Source organism: Larus michahellis, chromosome 1, assembly GCF_964199755.1.
Source record: "Larus michahellis chromosome 1, bLarMic1.1, whole genome shotgun sequence".
Classification (NCBI taxonomy): Eukaryota; Metazoa; Chordata; class Aves; order Charadriiformes; family Laridae; genus Larus; species Larus michahellis.
The window spans coordinates 55,319,068-55,345,341 of record NC_133896.1 but is presented as its reverse complement, the minus strand read 5'-3'; the positions used below and the strand labels follow the sequence as shown (position 1 = coordinate 55,345,341).

Sequence of the window (26,274 nt, the reverse complement as noted above, 5' to 3'; positions counted from 1 at the left end):
CAAAGAGTAGGTCCCCTTCTGTCCCAGGAGGGAAGGGAGGCTTTTTCTTGGCTATCTTGTCCCCAGCATTGCAGTCGGCAGCAAAAGTATTTTAAGAAGAGCAGAGATTGCCCAGTCAGCATTTCAACACTCATATTCACCTCAGTGTAGGGCTACCTTGGAGTTGCCACCTTGGGAATGCCAGCACTCAGCAACATAGAATTGGGTTCAGTAGCATTTGGGGAATAAGAAGGCCTTTCCTGAAATTTTTCCAAGACTTAGACGGGTGGTTTGGGGAAAAAGTACTAAATGTTACAAAATAAATAAAGCAAATGGATTTAATAAGCATTTATTTGTCTTTTTGTGAGCAGAACTGCTTCTGAAAGTGAAATGATTGTTTTTGTTTTGTGGGGCTCTTTCCTCCTTCTTTTGTCCAGAAGAAACTAGCCCTCAGGAACTGCGACACCCACCTGGCAGCCAAAAACCATCCCCCGTGGTGAGTGAGACGCTCCCCCGTGCTGATGTCCCAAGGTGCTCTGGAGCCAAGGTAGTAGTGACTTGGGTGATGTAGGTAATTTGGGCCCCTCTACTTAACCTGCCCCAGTGAGTATTGCCTCCCACGTTGTGGCAAGGCAGGTAACGATTTCTCCAGAGTCAGTAGGAAGACATTTGTTCCATCTTCATTTTTATCTGCAACTCTGCATATTGCCAAGGTAAACATGGTGTGACCTAGGTTATAGACTCAACAGGGGATCACGGAGGCCAGAGTGCCACAGTATCTGGCAGCCACATTACACTGAAGGATGGGGCGGAGTAAGCCAGCTTTGTCTTAAAACTAGTGAGGTTCTTTGCTCCTCTCTGCCCTTGTCAGGAGGCTTTTCCAGATACACTGTTCTGTCCCTGTTGCATGTCTCCAGTCTTGGAGGAAAGGGGAAAGCTTATCTATGGTTAGCAAGCTTGGAACAAAAATTATTCTCAAGTTCCTGTCATCCTACTATCCCTGTTACTTCAATGCAGAGACAAGTCTCTGTCCTCAGATTAATTGCTCCTGAAGACTCACTGATAAGTGGCTTGGTTTTTTCCCATGTTGGGGTAGCGTTGATTTGAGAGTCTTCAGATGCGGATTTGGTCACAATGGAAGGAATGGGAAGGAGCGAGGGGGACATTTTGTTACATGTTTCATGATAGAAAACTGAGGTCTCTTACCAAGAGAGAAAGAGGCCCATCTTTGAAGTGAACATACCACACTGTTTGTTACGTTTGAAAAAGTTGCATGCGGCATTTTTGGAAATGTCACTTCAGGTGTGAACATTTTGATGAATGAGAAAATGAGACGGGTTTTTGAGAGAAGGGAATGGGGCAGGGGATAGAGAGGTTTCTTACCCATGTGGTTGCAGAGCTGAGAAGAGAGGTACATGTGTTTTCGCTCAGGTCAGCCTTGGTGGAGTGAGTCACCCAGCTGTGCCCAAGGTCACCGAGCACCTGCTGTCCCAGCCGGAACCTGTAATGCCCAACACAGCCCTGCTAGTAAAGAACCCCCTGGCATCTACTCACGTCTTTAAACAAGCCTGTCATATCTGCTACCCCAAAACAGGTGATGCGTTTGCTCTGCCACCCAGAGCGCTGGCCCGGGCTAGGGTTTGCCCTTCCCTGGGCTGATAGGGTTATTCTCTCCTGCAGGGCCCAAGGCTGGCGATTACACCTATCGGGAAGGCTTGGAGCACAAGTGCAAGCGAGACATCCTGCTAGGCAGGCTGAAGAACTCAGAAGACAAGACCTGGAAGAGGATCCGCCCTCGCCCAACCAAAACCAACTTTGTAGGATCCTATTACCTGTGCAAAGGTGATCTGGAGGGGATAGGGCTGTCGGTGGCTGGGAAGGGGCTGTACAGGGCATGCCAGGGAAGGTTGGGAGGGGACTTCCAGTTTGTATCACCTGCTGCCTTGGGGGTCTTCCTGTCCCATGGGCTGGGAGGCTCAGTACAATGAAAGGCAGTGAGCTCCCATGCTGTGGAGAGCTGGCAGCTTTTAAAGTGGTGGAGCAGAAGAGTTGCCAAGGCACAGTGTGGTGCTGTGCACTGCCAAGGGCTCAGAGCTGCCCTGTTGACATGGGCTTTGCTGAGAACCTGCCTCCTGTACATGTGCCTGCAGTAGTCCCACTCCACCCAGCAGCCCCATGGCAGGGCTGTGGTTCTTCCAAGGCAAAAGCTCACTCTGCCTCCTCCTTTGCTCCAGCCCATCCCTCCATATGCAGGCAATGTGATCAAACTGGTCCCTGAGGCAGTGTCATCACAAAGTACCTAATGAGGTGGGGAGATTGCAAGAGCCAGGATAACAGGGCTCCTTAGTGCTGGGCTGCTAGGGGAACTTAATCTGGATTGGCTTTGAAAGGGGTCGGTTAAATCGTGGTCTGTCCCTGGCCAGGCACTGAATTAAAGCAGGCCTCCATTTTGAGATGGTTTCCACAACAGATGGCATTGCTTGAGATTGTCACAATTCAGTAGTTTGCATTAACTTTCCTGAATGGTGTAGACAAACTTGGGGGGAGATGTCTTTTCTTTTTTCTTTAACTCTCTGTTTTCTTGCTTTCAACTCCTTGTGAGGTGTGGGCAGTGGGAGATGAGAGAGAGTTTAGTTTCTGACTGGGCCGCCCTCCCTGTGTGGTGGTGTGTGCTGTTTGTTGCTTTGTAGATATGCTTAACAAGCAGGACTGTAAGTACGGGGATAACTGCACCTTCGCGTACCACCAGGAAGAGATCGACGTTTGGACAGAGGAGAGGAAGGGGACTCTCAACCGTGACCTCCTCTTTGACCCGCTAGGTGGGATCAAGCAGAGCAGCCTCACCATTGCTAAGCTCCTCAAGGAACATCAGGGCATCTTCACCTTCCTTTGTGAGGTACAGAGCTGGTGGGAGGGAGCAGGCACCCTTCATCATCTCGTCAGTATGTATCTGGACCATTGATATGTCTCAGCCAGTGCTGTACTCCCAGAAGGGCAGTGAGCAGTGGATGCAGCTGTGTAGGAGAGAGGAGAGGTGGTTTTCCTCCTTAGCCCTGCAGCTGAACCAAGTGCACACAGCCTCATGGGACCACCTGTCTCTCCCTCTGTCTTGAGCTGTTGCTTTGAATTGGAATTTAGCCCCAGCTACTTTAGAAAGCAGAACCCTGTAATGCAACAAATTCCCACTTGATGTCTGTGCTGAGCCACTGAGTTGGTCGGCTGAGGATTGGTTCTTGCCATCTTGATGTTCTGTAGCAGAGAGTTCCCCACGCTGGCAGTGGTACATGTAAAGGGCCGTGTTCTTTGCTGTGAACTGGCTGTTCTTTTATTTCTCCCCCTCGTTTCCCCTTTGTTCTTGCTCTGTTGGCTAACTGGGAAAGAATATGTGTCTCTGACCAAAATTTTTCCAACCACAATGGAAAATACTGTTGAGAATAAGCCAAAAAATGTTGTCTGGAAGCTTTTCCAAAAATTTGTTTGCTTTATTTTAAAGCCCTACCACAAAGTTTTCACCAGGCTTCTTCTCACTTTGAACATAAGAATAGGCTGGCTCTGGTTCTTCTTCCCCTTCCAAGTGAAGTGGCTCTGGTTCTCTTCTCTCTAAGATTTTCCCAGCATGCTAATTCTTCTCTTCTCAGATTTGCTTCGACAGCAAACCTCGGATTATCAGCAAAGGGACCAAGGACACACCATCTGTCTGCTCCAACCTTTCTGCCAAACACAGTTTCCATGACAACAAGTGAGTGAACATTTTTTGCGCCAACGGGAGCAATCTCATCACAAGTCCAGCCAGTTTAACTCCAGGGCCCTGGTCTCTTTCTTTCTTTCCTCCTCATGGGTTCCAATCATAGGGCAGCTAAAAGCGTGATAAACAGCACTGTGTGCTTCACCCTGCACATTTGCTCCTACTGCTGAAGGATTTCAGGCATGAGCAAAGCCCGTTGGAGTCAACCTAAGTTTTCCATTGACTTAATTTGCCTTTCAGTTTGGCCTTTACATAAAGGTCAAACCAAAGATCTTCTAGCTCAGGATCCTGCCTCGGACAGGCTGGTAATGAACGTTTAGGAGAACAAGTATAAGAAACACGTCAAGTACACAGTAATACAACCCCTTCTGGCTCCTGGCAGCCTGAAACTTAGGGACTTACTGAGCCAGAGGAGTTGGCATCTTTGCTGCATATTTTGAAATGTGTCTGATCTCTGAACTTGAGCAGGGCCTGGGGTTGATACAGAGTGGGAGGGCAGGGGTTTGGTTTTCCCAGTGAGAGTTTGCCTCTCCCAGAATTGATTTTCTGTGTCCTTTGCCTGCCCAGTCACGTGTGTGAGAGTCACGTGTAAGGTGAAGATTTGGTCATCTGGTGCTTCATATTTCTCTAATCTGGCTGCAGGTGTCTGGTCCACATTGTGCGTTCCACCTCCCTGAAATACTCCAAGATCCGCCAGTTCCAGGAGCACTTCCAGTTTGATGTGTGCCGACATGAGGTGCGTTATGGCTGCCTGCGTGAGGACAGCTGCCACTTTGCTCATAGTTTCATCGAGCTTAAGGTCTGGCTGCTGCAGCAATATTCAGGTGAGTGTGACTTGGTGCAGGGCTGGTGACCTGTGCACCCAGCTCTCCTCCAGTGTGTGCCTAGGGCCAGTTAAGAGTGGAACAGCGTGGTCTGGGAGTATTGAGAAGTTGTCGCTCACTCGTGCATATGCTTATTGTCTCCTCAGTGACACAAAAAAGAGGGCCAAGGTGTTCTGTGAGATGATTTGGCCCTCGTTGCTTTACAGGTGCTACTGTAGTTTGCAGACCTGGAAGCCTTTCCCTTGTGACCAGCTGCATAAGTTGAAATGATTATTAGGTAGGGCTGAATCCCCAGAGGTGTTTCGGTGCTTAAATCCTGGGCAAGACTCTAAATATCAGTTGGGGCCCTGAGTGAGCATCTGGTGCAGTGAGAATGGCAGCATGTGCAAGTGACAAAGCAGTTATATAAAGGAAGACTGCATCTCAAGTTTCTCTAAACAAAATCACCAACGGTGGGAAATGAAAAGGTATTTGGTGTTTACCAAAAAGGCTTTGATGCTAGACCTCTGAAAAGGCTATTGCAGAAACTATATTCAGGTCAGTCATATAATGACACTGCCACATCTGGCACTTTCATCCTCTCTCTCTGACATGCTGGAGGGTTTCTCTTGCTGCTCTTCTGTTAACTGAGTAGATGCTGGTCCACCTACAACGCTACCTGCATCTTTTTTCACTGCAGGGTCTTGTTTAGTGCAGAACCCAGCGCAGTGATGGGAGTACTTCAGAGAGGAAACATGTTTTGTATGTTTCTCACCGTTCTTTGATTTAACTGGAGGCAACTTCTTTAATTTACTATTCCAGTGCTTCTCACGGTAGTTCAATACAGTCCCCAGCCCTGAGGTGGCTCATGAGGGACAGTTACGAACAAGTAGCACACTGTGGCAGATGCTATCTTTTATTCTTCCTGTTTGGCCTCACTTACTTGTGGCCACAGGAAATAAAAAATTACACCACCAGAGTTTCTAAGCATGTTGCCAGTGAGGTGTAGGCCAGCACTGCTGCCCTACATGCTTTTGATACTGCCTGTAGTATTCTGGGCACTCTAGTATTCAAGCACCTTGCTCTTTTCCCCACCCTGTGGTTGTTGTGGGGTTTTTTAGTAGTGGGTTGTTGGGTTTTTTTTAGAAAAAGTTTCTTTCTCTTTCCTTCCCTCCCTCCCTATTTCTTTCTCGTCAGCCTGTAGAAGAAAGGTTAGGTTGATTTTCGCTTCTTACCTTCTTTACTTGAAGAAGTGATTTCCAAAGGGGAAGCTTTGGAGCGGAGAGTTTGATTTGGACACCATTTGCTCGGCAAGAATAGGGAGGGGGCATCATTCGTAGCAGCTTGCATTTGAAACCAGTGGGAGGTCGCATTTCACAGCCATTTGAGCTTTTACAGAGGCTGTGGCTTTGTTCTTGGGGATAAAGGATTGTATTAGTGGAGTAAAGGTTCCCAAGATCTGAAAATTCGGACAGGCGGGACTGTTTTCTTGTTTGCTGTGGCTTTTTACAGACGTATCTTGCTGTCTTCTTCCATCAGTGGAAATCAGAGTCTTTGTCCTCAGTAATGATGTTGCAAAATATGCTGAAATGTTATAAGTAATCAACACATGGGTCTTTTGGTTCCCAGGTCATCTCTTTGGGACAGTTCATACTTTGTAGAGCTGGTGTATTGGAAAACATCCTTTCATATTTGGGAGGGTTGTTTTTTTTTCACAACCACCATATTTCTAGACTGTATTGTTGAGTTAGTTCAGATTTGTGGGGCTGGGAGAAGGCAGTCACTTGCTAAGAACTTCATTTGAAATTCAGTCTTCTGACAAGAGCTGTATCTGCTTCTTCTGTCAGTTCTGCACGCCCAGGCTCACAGTGCAGGTGTGCAGAATGGAGAAGATGGAGGTTATTTTGGCCCTTTCTCTGCTAGGTCCAGTGCAGCACGTTAACTCTTTGCTGTGGATTTCCCAGTTTTATAGTTTTTGTTCCCAAAGTACGGATCAGTGCTGTGTCCAGCCCTGGCATACTTGGACATGGAAGAGGGAGTTGCACTTTTTCTAACTGCACAATTTGTTCTGGAATTAATGGTTAAGGAGAAAATCCACAAACAGCTCTGATCTGGGACTAGTACCAGCTATGCAGCAGCTGCCATTTTGGAGGCCTGAGCAAACGTTCTTGAAGAGTAGTAAAGTTTCCTGAAAGTTTTTAATCTTGTCCAAGCCCTGTACAAACAGCAGTATTGTTGCCTGGCAGAGACCTGAACAGCTGAAATCACAGATGGAGAAACTGAGGTCAGGAATGCTGTGACTTACCCAAGTTACACACGGCCTAAACTGGGATGAAAACTTGTGTTTGCTGGCCCTTAAATTCTAGAACATGCTGGCTCTCAGATCAAAGATCGTGTCCATGTGGCATGCCTGGGGAACACCACACATCAACAATAAAAGCTGTAGGCAAAAGCAACACAAGCAATATTGCAACCTGTCTGTGCTGGGGGTGCTGCATCAAGGCCATCCTCAGCACCCCATTTGTTGCAGTCAGATGGCCATTGTACAATACTTGCTTCGGGTTTTTTTGGCAGCTGTCTTGGGTCTTTATAGCACTTAAGTAACATGGGGGTTTTTGTAACAGAATCCTCACATTGACCAGACAGTTCCTACTTATATACTTTCCTCTCACTGTTCAGTGCTCTGAGAATTGTAGCACCCATCTGGCTGGTTGGTGCTGTCAGGGGCTGTTCCCTCACCACTTGAGTTGGTCAGGAGCTAATTCCTTAGATAAGGTCTGACCAACCCTTTTTCTTGTTGTCTGATGTTGCATTTCTGATTCCTGAAACCTTGCAGATCTTTCCTTGCTGGTTACGTACTAGCAGTTGCTCCTTGGTGTTTGTGTTGAATTTCAACTTTCCTCTTCACCTATTGATTGATGGGTGCCCCCCACAACTTGAAGTGTGTAACAGGCTGATTAATCTCAGCAGGGGTTAGGTGAGACTTCTGGGGTCTCTGTGATCTTCCTACCTACTGGCAAAAACTCCAATACACGGTAGATCGATGGTAACTAAGCATTGTCTTCAGGACGTTGGGTAGTATCTGTTGATGTGGTGTTGGGGGAAAGCCTCGGTCAAGGTCTTGATCCCTAGTCAAGAATCAGCATCTTGGAAGCAGCATCTGGGTCCTTTGTAGACAGCCTGAGCAGAAAGCCAGGTCTGAATGAGCCCAGGGGACCGAACTCTTCCCCTTTCACCTGCCTTGAGTGGGAGTGCTGGAGAGAGAACTTCCCTAGCCTGTGCTTGAACACATTCTGTGGTGGTGTCAGGCTCCCTCGCAACCCATGTCCTGACATTACCAGTGGGACTGTTGGGAGCTCTCGGCCACACAGGGGTTCCTAAGCCCCATCTTAGGAAGTCCTGCAACCCCTCCCTCCCTCTCTTCTTCTGGCCAAAGCGTGGTGGCTCAGTCCTGTCTTGTTTTATTCCCAGGAATGACCCATGAAGATATCGTGCAGGAATCTAAGAAGTACTGGCAGCAGATGGAGGCACATGCCAGCAAACCAGCCAACAGCATGGTGAGTAGGGCACACCTTGGGCTTGCAGCCTGGTTTTGCTCCCAACTGTCGCAGCACTTTTTCTCTCTTTTCCTCCCACCGCTGTGCCTGAGTGGTCCCAGGCAGGCCAGGTTGGGCATTGAGGAGGAGGACAGCTGAGCGCTCTCCTGTTTGCAGTGCCAGTGATGAGCTTTGTACCTTGTTTTGCAGCGTTGTATCTGCTCTGTTCAGTGGTGGGGTGAAGCCTCCAGAGCAGGGAGGGCAATGTGCAGAGAATGGTGCTGCATGCAACACCCTGCTAGTGAAACCGGGGAACGGTTGGGGATCAAAGGGGTCCTGCTGCCCTTTAGTGGCCAAGGGATGATACGGCAGTTTGAAGGACTGTAAGAAATGACTCCTGACCCACGGGACTGCTCTAAACGCCGGAGAGGGTGGCACTTGCAGCTTAGGTGCTGTTGAGGCTGGGCAGAGATCTTAGCAGTGCTTTGCCAGGAGGAGGCTCCGAGCTTTGCCTGTCTTTGTGGCACCAGTCTCGGTGTGGGAGAAGGTGCCTCTGGCCGCACCCTCCAGCACTGCCAAGAGCTTTCTCTGGAGAGGTGTGTTATAAACAAAGGGCACCTCTTCATTTGCTTTCTTCCAGCCTGTTGGCTATGGGTGGTGCTGCCTTACCCGTTTTTTTTCCCCAAGGGGATGTTCTGTAGTGTAGGAGCAGAGCCCACCCAGTGAGGATGATTCCCAGCCCAGCCCTGAGGTTGAACTAAAGCAGTTTTGCCATTAGAACAGGGAGGTTTTTGTTCTTTAATTACTTTCAGAAGATACCGATGAGATTAGAAACTTCATGCCTCCTAGCAAGCTGTCAGGCACAGGAGCAATTCTTTCTCCAGCAAAATGGTGAGGAAAGTGTTGTGAGTCCTTTTTGTTCCCACTTAACAGCCTGCTTTCCTCCATGTGGAGGCCTGAGCTCGCCAGCCCTTGGCCTGTGCCTTACTGTCAGAGCAAGGGTGCTTCACCGTTGTCTGGGACCTCTCAGCCAGGAGTCCCTCTGCAGAGACCAGCACGGAGTGCAGCCTGCGAGCACCCTGCGGAGGAGGTGTTTTATAGCAAAGGGATCTGAGTCACTCGTGTGGTGTGTAGCAGTGTTTTTTGGCTAGATTATGGGCCAGCAGAAGTGTTCTGAAGGCTGTACGGCACTGGTGCTGGGGAAAAGCAGGTCTGACGGGCATGGGTTAGCCCAACAGGAAAGATGCAGGTGACTGCACTGATGGTTGCAGTGGGCTCTGTGTCTGTGTCCACCTATGTACTGGTTATGCTGCATGAGATGGAGTTATCTTTGAGGAGGTGCTCAGCCACGTACCTGTGCGGCCTGTTCTACTGTTGTGGTCTGAAATAGATGGAGGAGAGGAAAGAGAAGCAGCAGTCCAGAATAACAAAGGTCTCTAGTTCCCAAAGATGTCTGACTGGCTTAAGGAATACGTTCTAGCCTCTCAGGAAGGTGAGAGGATAAGTTTCTACAGACTGGATGATCTGAATGGTCCGTGCAGACAAAGCTGTCTGTGATGTCTTTCTGCCTGGTGTGAGGACAGAGGCCTGCATCTCCACAGTGGAGGAAACTAAGTTTGAATTTGCAGCAGTTTGTGACAGTAGATGGATTTATATCAGCAGTCACTGCCCCATGGAGTGTGAAGTCTAGTGACTACTTTAGTCCTGACTGCTTTGGATCTGCCTGCATTTTCCAGAAAGCTCTGTCTTGCCATTCTCTGTCCATAATCTGGGGATAAAAAAAGATAGATGGGCAACTGTTTTCCTGTAAGCCTTGCAGCTTCAAATTCACCTTTGTCTGGAGGTCCTGCTGTTGGAAGAACAAGTTGTTCAGCAGGCATGGTCAGAAGCATGTGGGATCTGTATGCTGAGCGAGGGTTTTGTTTCTGGCTCTTGGGGTTCGCAGGGAGCAGAGGATCAGAGAGAAATGCCAGTGCCTGCTACATCAGCTGTCAGGAGATGGGCAGAGAGCTACAGTTTCTGGGCCCTGTGGGCAGTGTTAGGGCTGTTGGCCAATGTCAAAAGTCTGGTTGCACCCCACAAATGCCTGTCAGGGCTGGATTGCACCCGCCACCCTTCTAGGACATTGGTTTGTGCGGAGGCGAAGCAGCAGCCTTGTTGGTACAGTCAGAAAGAGCCTGCTAATGTCACCGTCAGTTGTCTGTAGGGATTGGCAGTCTGTCATTGACACTGTGCAGGGAGACAGTCAAGTCAGTCAGACTCGTGTTTGCAATAGCAAACCGTGGCTTTGGCATCAGCACGTACTCAGCCAGAGGGCTGTGCTCCGGGATGAGACACTGGCTTGCTGCTGAAGACCCTGGGGGCAGAATTAACGTATCTATTGAGAGATGTTTACTTTTGCCATTATTTTCTCCTGTCCAAGCAGGCTAACATGACTCAGAGTTTTCTCAGTGTCCTTCCAGCTTTCAAAGTTGGCTGCGTAGCAAAGACAACTTCCCAGGAGTGCTGTAAAAGCAGACCCCTCCTCCCCACCATCCCGTGTGATCCACGCTCACCCCGGCGCCCTCTGGTCAGCGGAAGCAGAGTCAGTCCCAGGGATTTTGCTGCAGCTTTGTCACAGCTGCCAGCTGGACTCAGTTAGTGGCTGGCGCTATCCAGTTGTGGAGAAAAGAGGCAGGCAGCATACAGGGATCCAGCAGCTGTGATGATGCAGGTCAGGAGACCTAGCAAGAAGTGGAAGACAAAGATACACTGCTTGCTAAACACCTGCCAGGGATCTCACACTTGTCCCCACAAAATCGGCCCCCATAGAGGCTGCTGTAGGAGTAAACCCAGGGGCTGCAAATTGAAGAGGCAGTCAGCAGGAGAGACTGTTGTAGGTATCCAGGTGTCCTCCCATCGCATCCCTAGGAATAAAGGGTTTTAATCCTCTTTTTTTCTGTTTTTACTCAACTAGCTGGCTGCAGAACCCCCATAAAAAATGGCCCCAGAATTAGCAATTTAAGCGTGGAGATGAAAGGAAAGTCTCTAATAAGGAGTACATGCACCTAAGTACAGTTCCCTCAGTTAGGTGGTTAAATAACCTGGATTCCTCGTGTAGTCCTCTGAGGCATGTGGCTTCTCCAGAGAGCATTTCAGTACCGCTGAGAGGAGTTCCTGAAGTTGGGAGACACAGGTGGCCATGCTGGGGCTGTTGCTTTCTGCAAAGCCTGAAGTGGAGACCTGTTGTGCCAAAGACTTTTATTTATTTGGTTGCCATGGTGCGTAGCTAACACTATATTGTCTGGCTTCGTAGCAAGGGGTGGTGCCACAGCCCGCAGCACTTTTGCCTGGCTTTGTCTGCTAGAGCCTCATGTGATACTAATTTCCACACCGTTGGTTATCAGCAGCCTGCCAGGTATGTGTCTTGCCTTTACAAATGCAGTCATGTAGCAGCAACAACAGCAGCTTTGATTTTTCGCTTGTCTGCTAATCCCCTGGGAGCATACATGCCCACTGGATTGACCAGCAGCTTGCATGACTCTGATGAAGAAATGCACAGGGCGTCTTTTTGTTAAGAATTTGTGGAAAAAGTAGGCCAAATCACCAGAATTACCTGAGAAACATTTTCTTTATCTCTGATTTATTGTGCCTTCTGGAGCCACTCGATTTTTCATTTTGCTGGGTCAGTAGATTTGAACCAAGCTTCCTGGCTGCGCTGAGAGATCTGTCACCTGGAGGATTATATGGCAGATAGCACTGGGCTGATAAAAGGCAACATGCCAGCAGTGCTGTTATGTTACTATAGGCCTACACATTTGATGGGTCAGTGGTGAGCTGTAGTGTAATTTTCTTTGGAGACAAGTCGAGATTAAAACTACTGTTCAAATGCCACATGTCTGAGAGGGAGACACCTTACTGCCTTCTGTGATATCCTGTGTCTCACCCCTGCTCATCTGTCTGCTTTGATGTGTTCTTGGCGGTCACCAGCACTGGTGAAAGCTGACAGATGAACAAGTCGCGTGCCAGATGCCACCAGAAAGGCTGTTCTGCTGATGAGTAGGCCAGAATCACCACTGCATTTCAAGAGAGATGACGGTTGTCTGGAAAGGTCCTTTTGCTGGGATGTCCAGAGCAGTGATGGCCTCTTGATAGCCTGTGCAAACCTCATGAAGTTCAACAAGGCCAAGTGCAGGGTCGTGCACATGGGTCAGGGCAATCCCAAGCACAAATACAGCTCTCCGGTCAGCTTTTCACAGCGATGGAGGACCCTTTGTGTGTCAGCTCTGCCTCTCTGAAAGACTGGGCCTGGAGGATGCAGGGTGGTAGTCAATAGCTTACGTGGCGTTTCCTGGGAGATGCTTTGATTCTGCACCACCTGTGCTTGCTGTTGTCCCTTTGCCAAAGGATGCACATGGGGTTCATGCTACTGCTAATCAATTGCTGGCAGAAGCCGCCTCCTCGGGAACATGGTTTGCTTGTCTACGCAGGGTTAGAAGTCAAGGCATGGCAGCTGGGGTGGGCTGCTTATGTGGTTAGCCGTCAGAGAGCTGGTGTACTGGTACACGACCGTTGTGATTCCAGAGGGTGGAAGCAAGGACAGGTAGCTTGGGAGGAATACAGAGAAATTGTCCAAGCAGCCAGGGACCAGGTTAGGAAAGCTAAAGCCCTGGTAGAATTAAATCTGGCCAGAGACATCAAGAGCAACAAGAAAAGCTTCTACAGGTAGGTCAGTAATAAAAGGAAGACTAGGGAAAATGCAGGCCCTCTCCAGAAGGAAACAGGAGACCTGGTTACTCAGGATATGGAGAAGGCTGAGGTCTTCAACAACTCTTTTACCTCAGTTTTCACCAGCAAGGGCTCTAGCCACACCGCCCAAGTCGCAGAAGGCAAAGGCAGGGTCTGGGAGAATGAAGAACTGTCCACTGTAGGAGAAGATCAGGTTCGAGACCACCTAAGGAACCTGAAGGTGCACAAATCCGTGAGACCTGATGAGATGCATCTGTGGGTCCTGAGGGAGCTGGTGGATGAAGCTGCTAAGCCACTATCCTTCATATATGAGAAGTCATGGCAGTCCAGTGAAGTTCCCACTGACTGGAAAATGGAAAACATAACCCCCATTTTTAAAAAGGGAAAAAGGGAAGACCCGAGGAACTACAGGCTGGTCAGTGTCACCTCTGTGGCCAGCAAGATCATGGAGCAGATCCTCCTGGAAACTATATTAAGGCACATGGAAAATGAGGAGGTGATCGGTAACAGCCAGCATGGCTTCACTAAGGGTAAATTGTGTTTGACAAATTTGCTGGCCTTCTACAATGGTGTTACAGCGTTGATGGATAAGGGAAGAGCAACTGACATCATCTACCTGGTCTTGTGCAAAGCATTTGACACTGTCCCACACAACATCCTTGTCACTGAACTGGAGAGACATGGATTTGATGGATGGACCACTTGATGGGTAAGGAATTGGCTGGATGGCCGCACTCAAAGAGTCGTAGTCAACGTCTTGATGTCCAAGTGGAGACCAGTGACGAGTGGCAATCCTCAGGGGTTGATACTGGGACCAGTGCCATTTAACATCTTTGTTGGCGACATGGGCAGTGGGATTGAGTGTACCCTCAGAAAATTTGCCAGCAACGCCAAGCTGTGTGGTGCAGTTGACATGCTGGAGGGAAGGGATGCCGTCCAGAGGGACCTGGACAGGCTCGAGAGGTGGGCCTGTGCAAACCTCATGGAGTTCAACAAGGCCAAGTGCAGGATCATGCACATGGGTCAGGGCAATCCCAAGCACAAATACAGGCTGGGCAGAGAATGGATTGAGAGCAGCCCTGAGAAGGACTTGGGGGTGTTAGCTGATGAGAAGCTCAACATGAGCCACCAATGTGCTCCTGCAGCCCAGAAAGCCAACCGCATCCTGGGCTGCATCAACAGAAGTGTGGCCAGCAGGTCAAGGGAGGTGATTCTGCCCTTCTGCTCCACTCTTGTGAGACCCCACCTGGAGTACTGTGTCCAGCTCTGGAATCCTCAGCACAGGAAAGACATGGACCTATTCAAGCGGATCCATAGGAGGGCCACAAAGATGATCAGAGGTCTGGAGCACTTCTCCTATGAAGACAGGCTGAGAGAGTTGGGGTTGTTCAGCCTGGAGAAGAGAAGACTCTGGGGAGACCTTACAGCAGCCTTCCAGTACTTAAATGGAGTCTACAGGAAAGATGGGGAGGGACTCTTTGTCAGGGAGTGTAGTGACAGAACGAGGGGTAACAGTTCTAAACTGAGAGAGGGGAGATTTAGATTAGATATTAAGAAGAAATTCTTTAGTGTGAGGGTGGTGAGACACTGGAACAGGTTGCCCAGGGAGGCTGTGGATGCCCCATCCCTGCAGGTGTTCAGGGCCAGGCTGGATGGGGCTTTGAGCAACCTGGTCTAGTGGAAGGTGTCCCTGCCCGAGGCAGGGTGGTTGGAACAAGATGATATTTAAGGTCTCTTCAAACCCAAACCATTCTAGGATTCTGTGATTCACAGTTGGCTCTATGGCCAGTGTGTTCTTAAAAGTTCTTGCTTATACCCTCACATACTCCTGTGCCCAGGGCGACTGATGTCCAGTAAGGTTTGCTCTTTGGTTTGGAAATGAGCTAGAGACACCAGCCTCGCGTCTTCCAGTGGTGGTACAAAATATGCACAGCTTTCCAGAGATATGCTCAGAAAATGCAAGGCAGCGGTGATATGGGACTGGCTCCATTCTTTTCCCCTTCCACAATCTCTTAGTCATAATCACAAAAGAGCCTTCTCAAGGAGACAGATAGAAGGCCAATGAAGGTAAGTGGCTGAGAGGAAATGAAAGGTGTGCATCGACAGTTGTACCTCTGTCCAGAGATCATGATTAACTGCCTGAGAGGCCTGGTGCAAAGGAACTGGTAGGGATGGAAACCTGCCCAGAAATAGCTTTGAAGGGTATTAACAAGAGTACCCAGCTCTGAATTCAGTGTGTCAAATCCTAGACGTGACATGAGCCTCTTGGTCCCAAAGTGGGAGCGGTGGGTCCTGTGCTGTGGCACAGCCTGGCCTCCTCCCAAGGGGGCTCTCTCGTCTGCGACTGAGCTCTCTCCATGGGTAGCGAGGGGGATGTGGATTGCCCTCCCTGCAGGGAAGCGGGGATTAAGTGCTGGGGCAGGCCTTGCAGAGCTTGTCCGTACATGGAGATATGCTGCAGGGGTTTTGCAGCCAGGCCTGGTCAGTGCTTGAAGCTGCCAGGCTGGCTGTGCTTTTGGCCAGATGTCAAAGGCCAGGAAATCATGCTGAAGCAAGCGGTGGTTTTGCTCCTGTCTGGTATCTCGATGGACCACCAGCTAATGCTGGCTGGAGAGCTGGGTTGTTTCTGATTTAATCTGGCATTTCGCTGGCATGTGGGTGTGCAGGGAGCTGCCAGCATCTTCGTGGCAGTTTGGGGGGTGCATTTTGGCTCTGTTTGCCTGAGATTGTGGTTCTCTTCCCCAGGCTTCTCCTCGGGCTCCCACATCAAGCACCTTTGACCTCCAGATGAAATTTGTGTGTGGCCAGTGCTGGAGGAATGGGCAGCTGGTGGAGCCAGATAAAGACCTCAAGTACTGTAGTGCCAAAGCCCGTCACTGGTGAGCCATGCAAACCTCTCTTTCCCCCCACCCTCCTCAAGGGCAGGAATTTATCCTATTACCTTCTCCAGGGCTTCATTTGGCCTCTTTGGAAGAGGTTGCAAGGTTTCCTAGTGGCCTCTTGCTGCTCGGGGTGTTTGTCCAAGTATAGCAAGCGTTGCAGATAGCTGTTTTCCAATTTCTAGCTCTGATCTTTGCTGTTTGTACTGGCTGCCAGCATTACGCAGACTGTTACTCTGGTGTGTGCAGTCCAGCTCCGACAATTCCCTTTTTTTCCCAGTTGCTATTACTTCTTCTTAGGAAGGCCACTAAGATAGTTCTCCTCTGCACTTGTTTATACTCCGAGCTGTTTGCAGGTGTCTGTCAGGTCACTATTAGCAACGATTCAAGGTATTCTGCTTCCTTTTAAATTAGTTTCCTTGGCTTTTTCGTTGCTTTGGTTGCTCTTCTCTGGCACATCTTGTCTGTTTGCATCTCCTGGCTCCCTGGGGCCTGTGAGGATGTTCAGTGTCGTCAAAGAGGAATATCAGCTGGGAAGGCACCATTGGGTCATGGAAACTGTGGCACTTCTTGCCCAGGCAGCCTGGCAGGATAGGATGGAAGGGTTTATAGGACTTCACTTCCCATAACACAAGCCACAAAGGCGCAGTCCAGCATCCTATTGCAAATGTGAGACCTTTGATAAAACAGAAAGAGTAGCAGCAGTTGCTGAAGGATGTGAGCAGGTGAGAATCACTTCCTGGAATGGGAAGGATAATACCTCTTTATGCAGCTACTGAATAGAGCTGGGGATTTTTCCCAGGGTATCTTCTGGTGATCACTCGCTGGTGCTGCAGGGGAATTAATACTTCCTGGCACCTGTTCATAAGACAGTGCTTGTAATGACTTGCATTTCTGCTGCACCTTTCAAGCAGAAAATATTCCCAAATGTTTTTCATGGATTTGATTGCACAAGAATTGGCTGTGTTGAAGGGTGGAATGCAGCTGTTTAGTAATCCATGGTGATGCCATGTGAGACTTGAGGAGACTTTTGTGGCTTCATGAGAAGACGTACCCCAGGAAATATGTGATAAGTACTGGGAGAAATCCTTCTAAAACACCGTTCTTGTCGCTTCTCTGCCATAGATGTGTGTGTCTAGGAGCAGATGGATAGTGCAGGGACAAGCTGGACTAGAGGATCTGGTCATCTCTCAATATTTAAGGGTCCCTGAGGAAAACAAAACCTTGTTCTGCCTTTCCTTTTGCCTCTGTTGATTTATTCTCTCTTCCTAGTTGGACAAAGGAACGTCGCGTCCTGCTGGTGATGTCCAAAGCAAAGAAGAAGTGGGTGTCTGTCCGACCACTGCCTTCCATCCGCAACTTCCCACAGCAATATGATGTAAGCCCCATGCCCAGCACGGCCAGGTGCCCCTTCCCCTTCCCTCCCACCATGGTGCAGTGCTTTGAGGGCTGGTCCCTTATAGACCTGGCAGGGAGGCAGGCATGTGTTGGCTGAGGTGGGAGGCAAGGACAGACTGACAGCAGCAAAATCTCAAAGACATCCAGCAAAAGGGTGGAGGAGAAAAAGGAGCAGCACCCATTTAAACCACTCCATGCACGTATGCGAGTTTCTGACGTTGCTGTTAATGCAATCACCATCTCAAGAAGTGGCTGGCACAGGGTTTGGGAATGAGATTTAAGTCTCCCCTTAGGTCAGGGTTTCTCAATGTGGGTGAGAGGCAAGACAAGGTGCTTGGGAGAAGCCTGTCCCTGCCTCTGCTGTGGCTCCGCTGCCGCAGATTGTGAAACTTGCTCACAATGTGTTTTGAAAGCAAAACTAAGAACTCAGCTAAAAAGCCACGTGCTGTGAGGAAAACTACAGATATCCAACCTCCCACCCCGGCCCTGAATATAGCGATTGACAGTTTCTCTCTCCTGCTCCTTTCCTTTCTCCCCGGAAGGAGAAAGCTCCGCTCCCCCTGCCCTATGGGATCTGCTAGCCCTTAGTCCATGGGCAGGCACAAGGCCACGTGTGAGGCCTTGAGCACTCTCCAGTTGCTGACCAGTTGCTAGAAGCTGGGGAGGGGAGCAAGAGTTATTAACAGCTGCTGCAGTAGGAGATGAGGCCAGCAGGTGAGTCGCAGATTGTGCAGCAAAGCAGGTTGCCGTACGAGTGTGTGCGTTGCCCGAGCTCCCACCCAGCCCCAGCCGGAGAACAAAAGCATTGTCTCTTCTCCTCGGTTTGTGTGGGCCAGCTGGTGTCCACACTGCTGTCCTCCTCTGGTGGCAGGACTTGGGGAGAAGGGGTGATCAGTAAATATGATGCTTGGAAAGCTTCTCATTTTCTCTAGCGATGATGCTGTTGGTAGCTAGGAGGTAAAGTTGTGTGCACGCTAGTGCGGTTTAAGCAACCTGTAAGGCCACATCTCCTGCTTGGAGGTGGCTGGAGAATGAGTCACCTTTGAGGACCAGCAATGTGACCAGCAGGCAGGAGACACTGTTGGGTCAATCGGGTTGCTCCTTGCTGTCTCCCCCAGGGCCAGTGCTAAGCATAGCTGCGCCTGGTTGCCTATGGAAATGGCAACAAGAGAGAGGCCAGGTGCTGAACTGAGCTGCCTGCATGTTTATAGAGAAAACTTACCCTTTGTGTCATCAGGAGTTTGAGGAAAAGAAGCACGAGCTAATGATGTATGAAGTGTCCTGTTTGTGACCTCTCCTGTGTGCAATTTAATGTCCCAGTTGGTTTTTTGAACCCACTTTCCCCTCTAGCAAGGAGTGTTTGTGCAGATGCTAAATTTTGCTCTCTGTCTTTTAACAGTTGTGTATCCATGCACAAAATGGCAGGAAATGCCAGTATGTGGGCAACTGCTCCTTTGCCCACAGCCCTGAGGAGAGAGACATGTGGACCTTCATGAAGGAAAATAAAAGTGAGTGAGGAAAATACGGGCCAGAGAGTTTGGGGAGAGGGAAGAGGATGTTTGGGCAGTGGATGCAGGGTCTGTTAAGACATACTCTTGACAACAGAGATGGAACTGGTTGGAGCTGGTACCATGAGCTTAGGTGGGATTATGGGGCAGGTTTGTTTACAGTAATTGAGAGCTGCTCTTCTTAAACGTGCCTGTGTATCTTGAGTCCCTCGCTCTGGGACGAGTGCACATTGCTCTATTGCTGCCCTCCCTTTCTGCAGCTCTTTGAATCCACCCTGTTCTACCCCTCCAGTTGCCTGTACTGTCCCAGGCCTGGCTCTGTATGGAGCTCTGCCAAAGCACCAGTCCTGACCTGTAGCTGCTTCTGTATCTTTCTTGTCTGTCTTGCATCTGCCTTGGCTTTCTTGCCATTTCTGCTCATATCCCGTGCTTCTGAGCTGCGGCACTCCCTGCTCATGGCATTGTATTCAAAGGGGTGGATTTGAGATCCTGAATTAGAACATTGTTGGGTGGTGCATTTGTGGGGGAGCTTGTCTGGAATTAATTTTGCAGGCTCCCAACTTACCTTTTGGGGGAAAGCTGGGGGGTTGCCCATGTCCTAGATGCCAGCTCTCTGTCAGCGGTCCCTGTGTTTTCAGACCAACAGCAAGCTCTTTGTAAGGCCCAGTTCTCCAGGTGCTCACCTATCTCTGTTGAGAGGTGCTGGAAAGCTTGAAGAGTTTCAGGCCTGCCCTTGAGTTTATTCGGTCTTTGTGCTTGGATGGAGGGTCTTTCTCTCTGATGGGCCAAACGCTGTTATTTGCTGCAGTTCAAGTCATTTCATTGCTGAGGCCTTTAAAGCACATCAGACCAGTCTGGGTGTGTTTGCTCAAGCATGAAGGTGAATCTTCAAACAGCAGTGTTGTTTCAGTTTGGGGGAATTTGCATTCATTATCCCCAATTGCCTTGAGTTCCTCAATTACCCATTTAGCGAGGAGTAAATCACTAACGCATTGCACTTACAGCATCGCAGCCGTGTCTGCAAATGTTTATGTTTCCGTAGCTTCTCTCAGGAGCTGATCTTGGAAAGGCAGATGTGCAGTCAAAGCTTCCACCCAAAGTTTCCGTTCCCACTAGTATCCTGAGAGGGCTTTAAACCAGAAGTACCAAAAGACATCGGCTGCACTCCTCTGGGCAGATTTTGAACTTGGGGCAGGCTATCATTAGGTCTTCCTCCCTTCCCCAGTGCTTCCTGTGGCCAGCTTGCTTAAGGGTTCTCCTCCCTCTTGAGTGCTGAGGATGAAGCTTAGGCTTAGAGGGAAGGGACGGATCTGAATCCAGCCCCTGACTTAGATCCCTGGCTGGAGTGAGACGTCTGCTGAGATCAAGTAGAATCAGGCTTGATGCAGAGTCACCTTGTGGGGTGAAGTCCATGGGGATCTTGGGGCATTTTCTCTCCTTCTTGAATACTTTGTCTGGCTGTCATCAGGGTTGCCCCTCGACCTGTAGAAGACACCTCGCCACACCAGGCAGCGTGGTGTGAATTTGGTTCCTCTCCCCGGGGCTCTCATCTGGGCAGGTGACATAGGGCCTCCTGAGCCTTCAGACAGCAGGTGCTGCTGCACAGGAGACGGGAGGGAAGGGCTGCCCCAGCGTTCGTCCTTTTCTCGTAGTTTGTGCACGGTGCAGGAGGTTGTCTGAGTGACTTCATGGGTCGCCTTTGTGCAGTACTAGATATGCAGCAGACCTATGACATGTGGCTAAAGAAACACAACCCTGGGAAGCCTGGAGAGGGGACACCGCTCACCTCGCGAGAAGGGGAGAAACAGATCCAGATGCCCACGGACTACGCTGACATCATGGTAATTAGCTGATCTCTTGTCCTTCTTCCCTCCCCCTCCTCCTCCTCGGTGCTGACAGCCTGCCCCCTCCTGTGTGAGCTAGCAGGGACTGCATTGCTCTTGTGGGAAGGACCCCATGGTAGGTTAAATGGACAGCCCGGAGCAGCCCAGCAAGGGCAGCACAGATGAGGCGGGAAGGGATTGACCCGGGGCCAGCAAGGCTCTGCAATGGCTTTTCTGTTAATCCTCAAGTCAGTAGGAGTCTACCTTAGGTTCCCTTTTGCGTGGGCTCAGTCTCTCCCGAGGGTACCTGTGTGCTCCTTGGGAAAGCTGTCAAAGCCATTGCTGGCCTGTCAGAAAAGAGGGAGAAGGTTGGAGAAGAGCTGTGTCGGGAGCCTGGGAAAACCAGAGGCAGATGTGTCTCCTTAGCCCAGGGGCAGTGGCTGGTGTAAGGGTTTGTGCTCCTGGAGAGTCCTGCATTGCCTGTGCACCTGGGGACCTTGCAGTCAGACCCCACCGGGGCTGCAGCAGGGGCAGGGGTGGCCATGTCCGTGAACCGAGTTGCCCTGTTCTCTGAGCCCATTTCAGCTGTAGGTAGACCTCAACAAAGCACCTCTTCTGCTCCCCCTTAGTGGCAGCGTGATGCCTTGAAGATGACATGGTACGGAAGTGCAGGAGGTCATAGACTTGAGTGGAGCTTCCCAGGTGCTCTGGAAGGAGAGGGGGAGAGGCAGTGCTGGCACGGGGAAGGCTGATGGGTGGGACTGTTAACACACTGACTGGCCCTTTGCGCTGTCTGTACTGGTTAGATGGGCTACCACTGCTGGCTCTGTGGGAAGAACAGCAACAGCAAGAAGCAATGGCAGCAGCACATCCAGTCAGAGAAGCACAAGGAGAAGGTCTTCACCTCGGACAGTGACTCCAGCTGCTGGAGCTACCGCTTCCCCATGGGCGAATTCCGGCTCTGCGAAAGGTACTATTGTCTCGTCTCCCTCCTGTCCCTCGTCCCTCCCTCCCTGCTGCTACTGGGACAGGGCAACAGGGCCAGGGCTTCCATGATCCCTTCTTCACCACCTCCCTCCTTCACCACCTCTTCTTCCTCTCACAGAGTCCCCAGGGACTTTTTCTTGGTGGAGGTGTGGGACGAGCTGACAGGTTTTTGGGTGATGGTGAGGCTGGTGTTGGACCCCAGAGGTGCTCAGCCACACCACTGAGTGGTAAAAGTACATTCCTGAGCACATGTCTTTAGAAAAGGAGAGTGAGCTTCGTGTCTGCACCTGTGCCCTCCATAGCCAGGATGCTCTCAGCTCCCAGAGTGCTGTACAGTCTGCTTGGCCTGATGTCTGGGGGAATCCCAGGTGCTTTATTAAATGGTTTGAATGTCTCATGCCCTCTAAATCAGTGCCTTGAGATGTCTTCAGAAGGTTTGTGATGGTTAGAAATGTCATTTTGGTTAGAGAGAAGGCTCTGTCTCTTATGGCTGTTACCTGGCATTTCCTCTCTGGTGGTTTCTCCTTATCCCTGCTGGTCCAGTTCCAGTTCACATGGTTTCATTCTGTTGACTAAATCCCCTCATAGATGTCGCTCTGTTTGCTGGTTTCTGTGCCCAGCCTCCGTACAAACCCTGGCTGTGCATGGGTTTGTAGGAGAATCGCTTTGCCCTTAGAAAGGAGAGTTCGCAGCATGTTTCAGTGGACCCCGATCGAGTATTCCAGGTGGGGAGTCAAAACGCTGTCCTGGGGGTGCCCTCCTGATCGCGCTCCTTGTGCCGGCAGGTTCCAGAAGAGCAAGGCCTGCCCCGAAGGAGAGGAGTGTCGCTATGCTCACGGCCAGGACGAGCTGACGGAGTGGCTAGACCGGAGGGAGGTGCTGAAACAGAAACTGGCCAAAGCCCGCAAGGACATGCTGCTCTGCCCCAGGGATGACGACTTTGGGAAATACAACTTCCTATTGCGGGATGGCGTATAGTAAGGATTGCGGGGAGTAGCCTGTTGGCTGGAGAAACATGGGGCGGGTTTTCCGAGAGTGGCAGTAGCAGGGAGAGCGAGATCTGTGTCTCGCAAAGAGAACTTTTTATTTTCTTTCGTTTTAAGATTATGAGATGATGATTTATTAGTGGTGAATGAAATCGTGAAGTTGATTCTCCTTGGCCAGCGAACGCCATGCTCACTGAGTTTGTGATCCATCTTCTCTCTCTTCTTTCCCCCAAATTCTCCTTCCTCTCCATCTTTTTGTTTTCGCTGTCCTTCATTCAAAGAAATGAATCCAGTTTGTACTGGGCTGTGAGTCAGAGAATTTCTCCTTGTGTCATTCAATTCGGAGTGTGGCTGCAGAGGTCTGGAGGACAAAGCTGAGAGAAAGGGCCAGGCATCAGGTGAAAAGGTGACCATGAGGTTCATGTGCTCCTTTTCCCAGTGCTGCAGAACAAGCCCCACTTAGGCTGCTGCAGCCGGCCTGCTCTCCTGGGAGTTCAGTACCAAAAGAATTAGGAATTGAGGTGCAGAAGAAGGAAAACCACTGGATATGGCTTAAAACGTCTAGGCTTAAGCTTCTGCTGTGAATATTGCCCTGAGGCATCAGCTGGCGCTGAGGAGGGTAACAACCATCTGGTATAAAGAGTGTAGCTAAACGCAGCAAAGTAATAAAACTGATTACAGCAGCAGGAACTGGATTGTAGGTGACTTCAGACTGTTTCAGCTGCCTGTACCCAGAAAGCAAATGGGTGACTCCCTCATTAGATGTCATTCTCAGTTGCAACAGGTATTCAGGCTGGGTAGTTTTGGTTTGTTTTTTTGGCTGGTGTGACTGGTGCAAGTAAGACTGCAGCCATCTAGAAAGCATAGTGGAGACTGTGACACACCCTGTGTCACCGTACTCCATGCAGCAGTGTCAGGAGGAAGGCTGTAACCAAAAGGAGCCTGTGTTTCTGTTGGCTTGTGTTCTGAAGAGAGAGAGGAAGGTGATGGGGTTCCCTTCTTGCTCTTTAAATGGCGTGTGTTACTGGTTGTTTAGAGCTGCGTTTTTCCGTGCACTGCCAGAAGAACTGGGTGGGGACCCATTTAAAAGGACATTGCTGAGCAGCATGGGCAATGCTTTGCTGATGGGAATCCAGCTGGAAGTGTGCTTATGAGCACTTGGAGCTGAGGCAGGGAGCTTGCGGATGCACAGCGCATCCAGGATGTGATCCAGGGCAGGGACGGCGGTGGAGGGTGAGTGGCATGGTAGGACCTGGCCAGCGCCTGCTCCTGGGTCCCACCTAATGTGCGCCACAATTTGGGAACCAGTGATGCTGAGCTCTGGGCCATGATTTTTGGCTTTTATAGAGGCAGCAGTGAGAGGCAGTACTGCTCTGCATGCCAGCCTTGTCCTTTCTGGCGGTCTCATCCTGCAAGCAGTAAACGTGTGTCCTGTCCTGAGCTTCCCTCTCCTTCTCTCTTCTGCAGTCCAGCTGCGCTCTGCAGTTTTGCATGCATGGATGGCACCATCCACTCAAACACAAATACATCTCCCTCCCAGCCTTTGTAGGGGATGTATTTTTCATACAGAGTCTCCCAGGACAGCAAGCTCAGAGCCCTTGGGGCTGGCAGTGCCATATCTGTGGTAAATACAATCTGGCCGTGAGCTGCCCGCATTGTACCTTCTCCTAGTGCTCCTTGTGCTCAACTGGTCAACTTTATAAACAGAGAGAGACGGGAGGAGGTAGGCATCAGCTCCTGGATTATCTTGTTCTCCTCTTCTTGGGCAGAGATGTCAAGGAAGTGAATCTGGATCGAGGAACGTTGGAATGTGTTTTTATTTTTAAAACAAATCTGCATCTCTAGTGCGACTCCGCGTTCGCTGTGCTGTGATTTCTCATACGATAACTTGTTTAGGTTGGAGAGTGGGTCGTTGTCCCCTCTCCTCATCTCTGCAATGAGAGCCAAGCTGCTCGGTGGGGATTGGGAGGTTCAGATTGGGGCTGAGGCGGGGAGAGGGCGAGCGTGTGCGAGGTGAGGGAGGCCCACGGTCATGGGGGTTGCGTTGAGTATCTCTTTTTGTTTTCCCTGATATGATAACCTGGTCTGTGGTGTTGCAGTACTTTGTCACCAGACTTGTTTTAGTGTGTATATATGTGACCCCTCCCATGAAACATATATACACAAGTATTAAATATATCGCTCTATATAATATTATATGTGTGTGGTATCGAAGGAATCTTTTAAATGAGGGTAAAGGAAAAGGACTCGGGCCAGGAAACGCAGCATCTGCAGTTTAAATATGAAGACTTTTATTTGGGTTAGGGAAAGGGAAATAACAGAGGGGAGGGTTTTATATAGATAGGTATAATTTTTGAGATGGGACAGGTTTCCCTGTTCACATTTTTGAAACCCCCTAGGATGTCCTTGCAGTCCCATCTCAGTGAAAGAGTATTATACTGCTAACTAGCAAGTAAAGTTTTAATGATAAGGCTTTGCTTATATTATTTAAAGGGACATTGTGAAAGGCAGGAGGCTTCACACTTGACTTCCCAGGCTCGCTTTATCAAGCCAAGAGGGTTTTCTTCAGCACGTTATGTACTCTCAGCAGAACTGCTCAGTGCTCACAGCTCTACAGCAGATAAACCACAAGTTGTAGGGCTGCGTTAGTGGGGCATTCACAAGACTCTGTGATAACGCTCTCGTTTCTTCACTCGCGTGAGAGAAGAAGAAAATTTTGCAGCGCAGAACCAAATTTGAGGGTTATTAACAAAAGAAGTGATGTTTTAATTTTATAACGTTAGAAGAAGATCTCATACCCTGTGAAATCACCACAGACGCACACACTCACACAGAGTAGAGACTATGATTTAGATCAACTTGTTAAATGCTGAAGGACTTAGTGAAGATGTTTTCCCAAATCCTTTGGTAGGGGCAGGGATTTAAGTGACACTGGTGTTGGAGTTAACCTGGCCTTTACAGGGGGAAGTGAAAAAAAAAAAAAAAACAACCAAAAAATACCCTACTTAGCTTGTATGAAACTGTATGTCAAAAATGGATGGATTTTAGCAAGTGAAAGGAAAAGATAGCAAGGGGATGCTGCAGTTCTGAGCTGGGTAGTAATGATTTCGAGTCCTTTAATATGTCTTTGTATTAATATAATTTAAGAATACCACGCTTTACTATTAAAAAAGAACTTAGTATCTTTCATAAGGTCTAGTATCAGGATAATAATGTAGATGTTTTAACAACATTTTTGGTTTTGTTCTTAAATAAAAAAAAAAACAACAAACTTGCTTCTTTTAGCCTTTGTAATAGAAAATAAAAGTGTGCACTTTAAACCCTCTCCTGATCCAGTGTGTGTTTGCGTTTTTCAAATAGCCCGCAAAAGCTTTTTATCTTGGTTTCAGGTTTCCCTGCTGTAAGGAGGGAGGCAAAGGGAGCACTTCAAGCATTGGATCATTTTCACTTTCTCCCATCTTTAAGTATAATCTGCTGCTCTTCTTTCTGAGTGGAAAATTGACCATATGTGTATTAACAGATTCTGCAGTTCTTCATCAGACGTACAGTTCTGGTGAACTTTAGGTGTATTTAAGATTTTTTTTTTTTTTCCCCCAAGCACCAAGAATCAACGCGCTCTGCATTAACACATACATTCAGGTGTTTGGGTAACCTGTGTTTTGAAACCTCCAGTAATCAGGTCTGTAATCACCTTCATATAGAGGTTGTTCTGCTGCTCTGTTTAACTGGGTCAGCCAGTTCTTTTGCCTGCCAGTGTGTACCCTGCCAGGGAAAATGCCCTTAGCCCTGACCACCAAGTGGCATGCAGCTTGGGCCACAAGAAGCATCTGTGGAGATTCCCCCTGGAGAGGGTGCTGTGTGGTGAAGATTGCACCTGGGGGAAGAGGTCAGTCTGAAAACAT

General features: G+C 49.4%; 1 protein-coding gene across 10 annotated transcripts in view; it reads left to right on the top strand.

The window, feature by feature from the left end:
* Positions 1–25,703, top strand: part of ZC3H7B (zinc finger CCCH-type containing 7B) — a 47,877-nt gene extending 22,174 nt beyond the window's left edge. For 2 of the 10 annotated variants that reach the window (XM_074578116.1, XM_074578110.1), the window contains exons 11-23: positions 417–475; positions 1,411–1,573; positions 1,660–1,821; positions 2,670–2,875; positions 3,618–3,718; positions 4,367–4,548; positions 7,999–8,084; positions 15,537–15,670; positions 16,943–17,048; positions 18,468–18,576; positions 20,284–20,417; positions 21,206–21,369; positions 22,172–25,703. In XM_074578116.1, the coding sequence (XP_074434217.1) occupies positions 417–475; positions 1,411–1,573; positions 1,660–1,821; positions 2,670–2,875; positions 3,618–3,718; positions 4,367–4,548; positions 7,999–8,084; positions 15,537–15,670; positions 16,943–17,048; positions 18,468–18,576; positions 20,284–20,417; positions 21,206–21,369; positions 22,172–22,364 (1,799 nt within the window). In that variant the 3' untranslated portion in view covers positions 22,365–25,703. Of the gene's footprint in view, positions 1–416; positions 530–1,410; positions 1,574–1,659; positions 1,822–2,669; positions 2,876–3,617; positions 3,719–4,366; positions 4,549–7,998; positions 8,085–15,536; positions 15,671–16,942; positions 17,049–18,467; positions 18,577–20,283; positions 20,418–21,205; positions 21,370–22,171 lie in introns of all 10 variants that reach the window. The other 8 variants (XM_074578072.1, XM_074578093.1, XM_074578062.1 and 5 more) reach the window with 6 other exon arrangements.
* Positions 25,704–26,274: the final 571 nt, after the last annotated feature.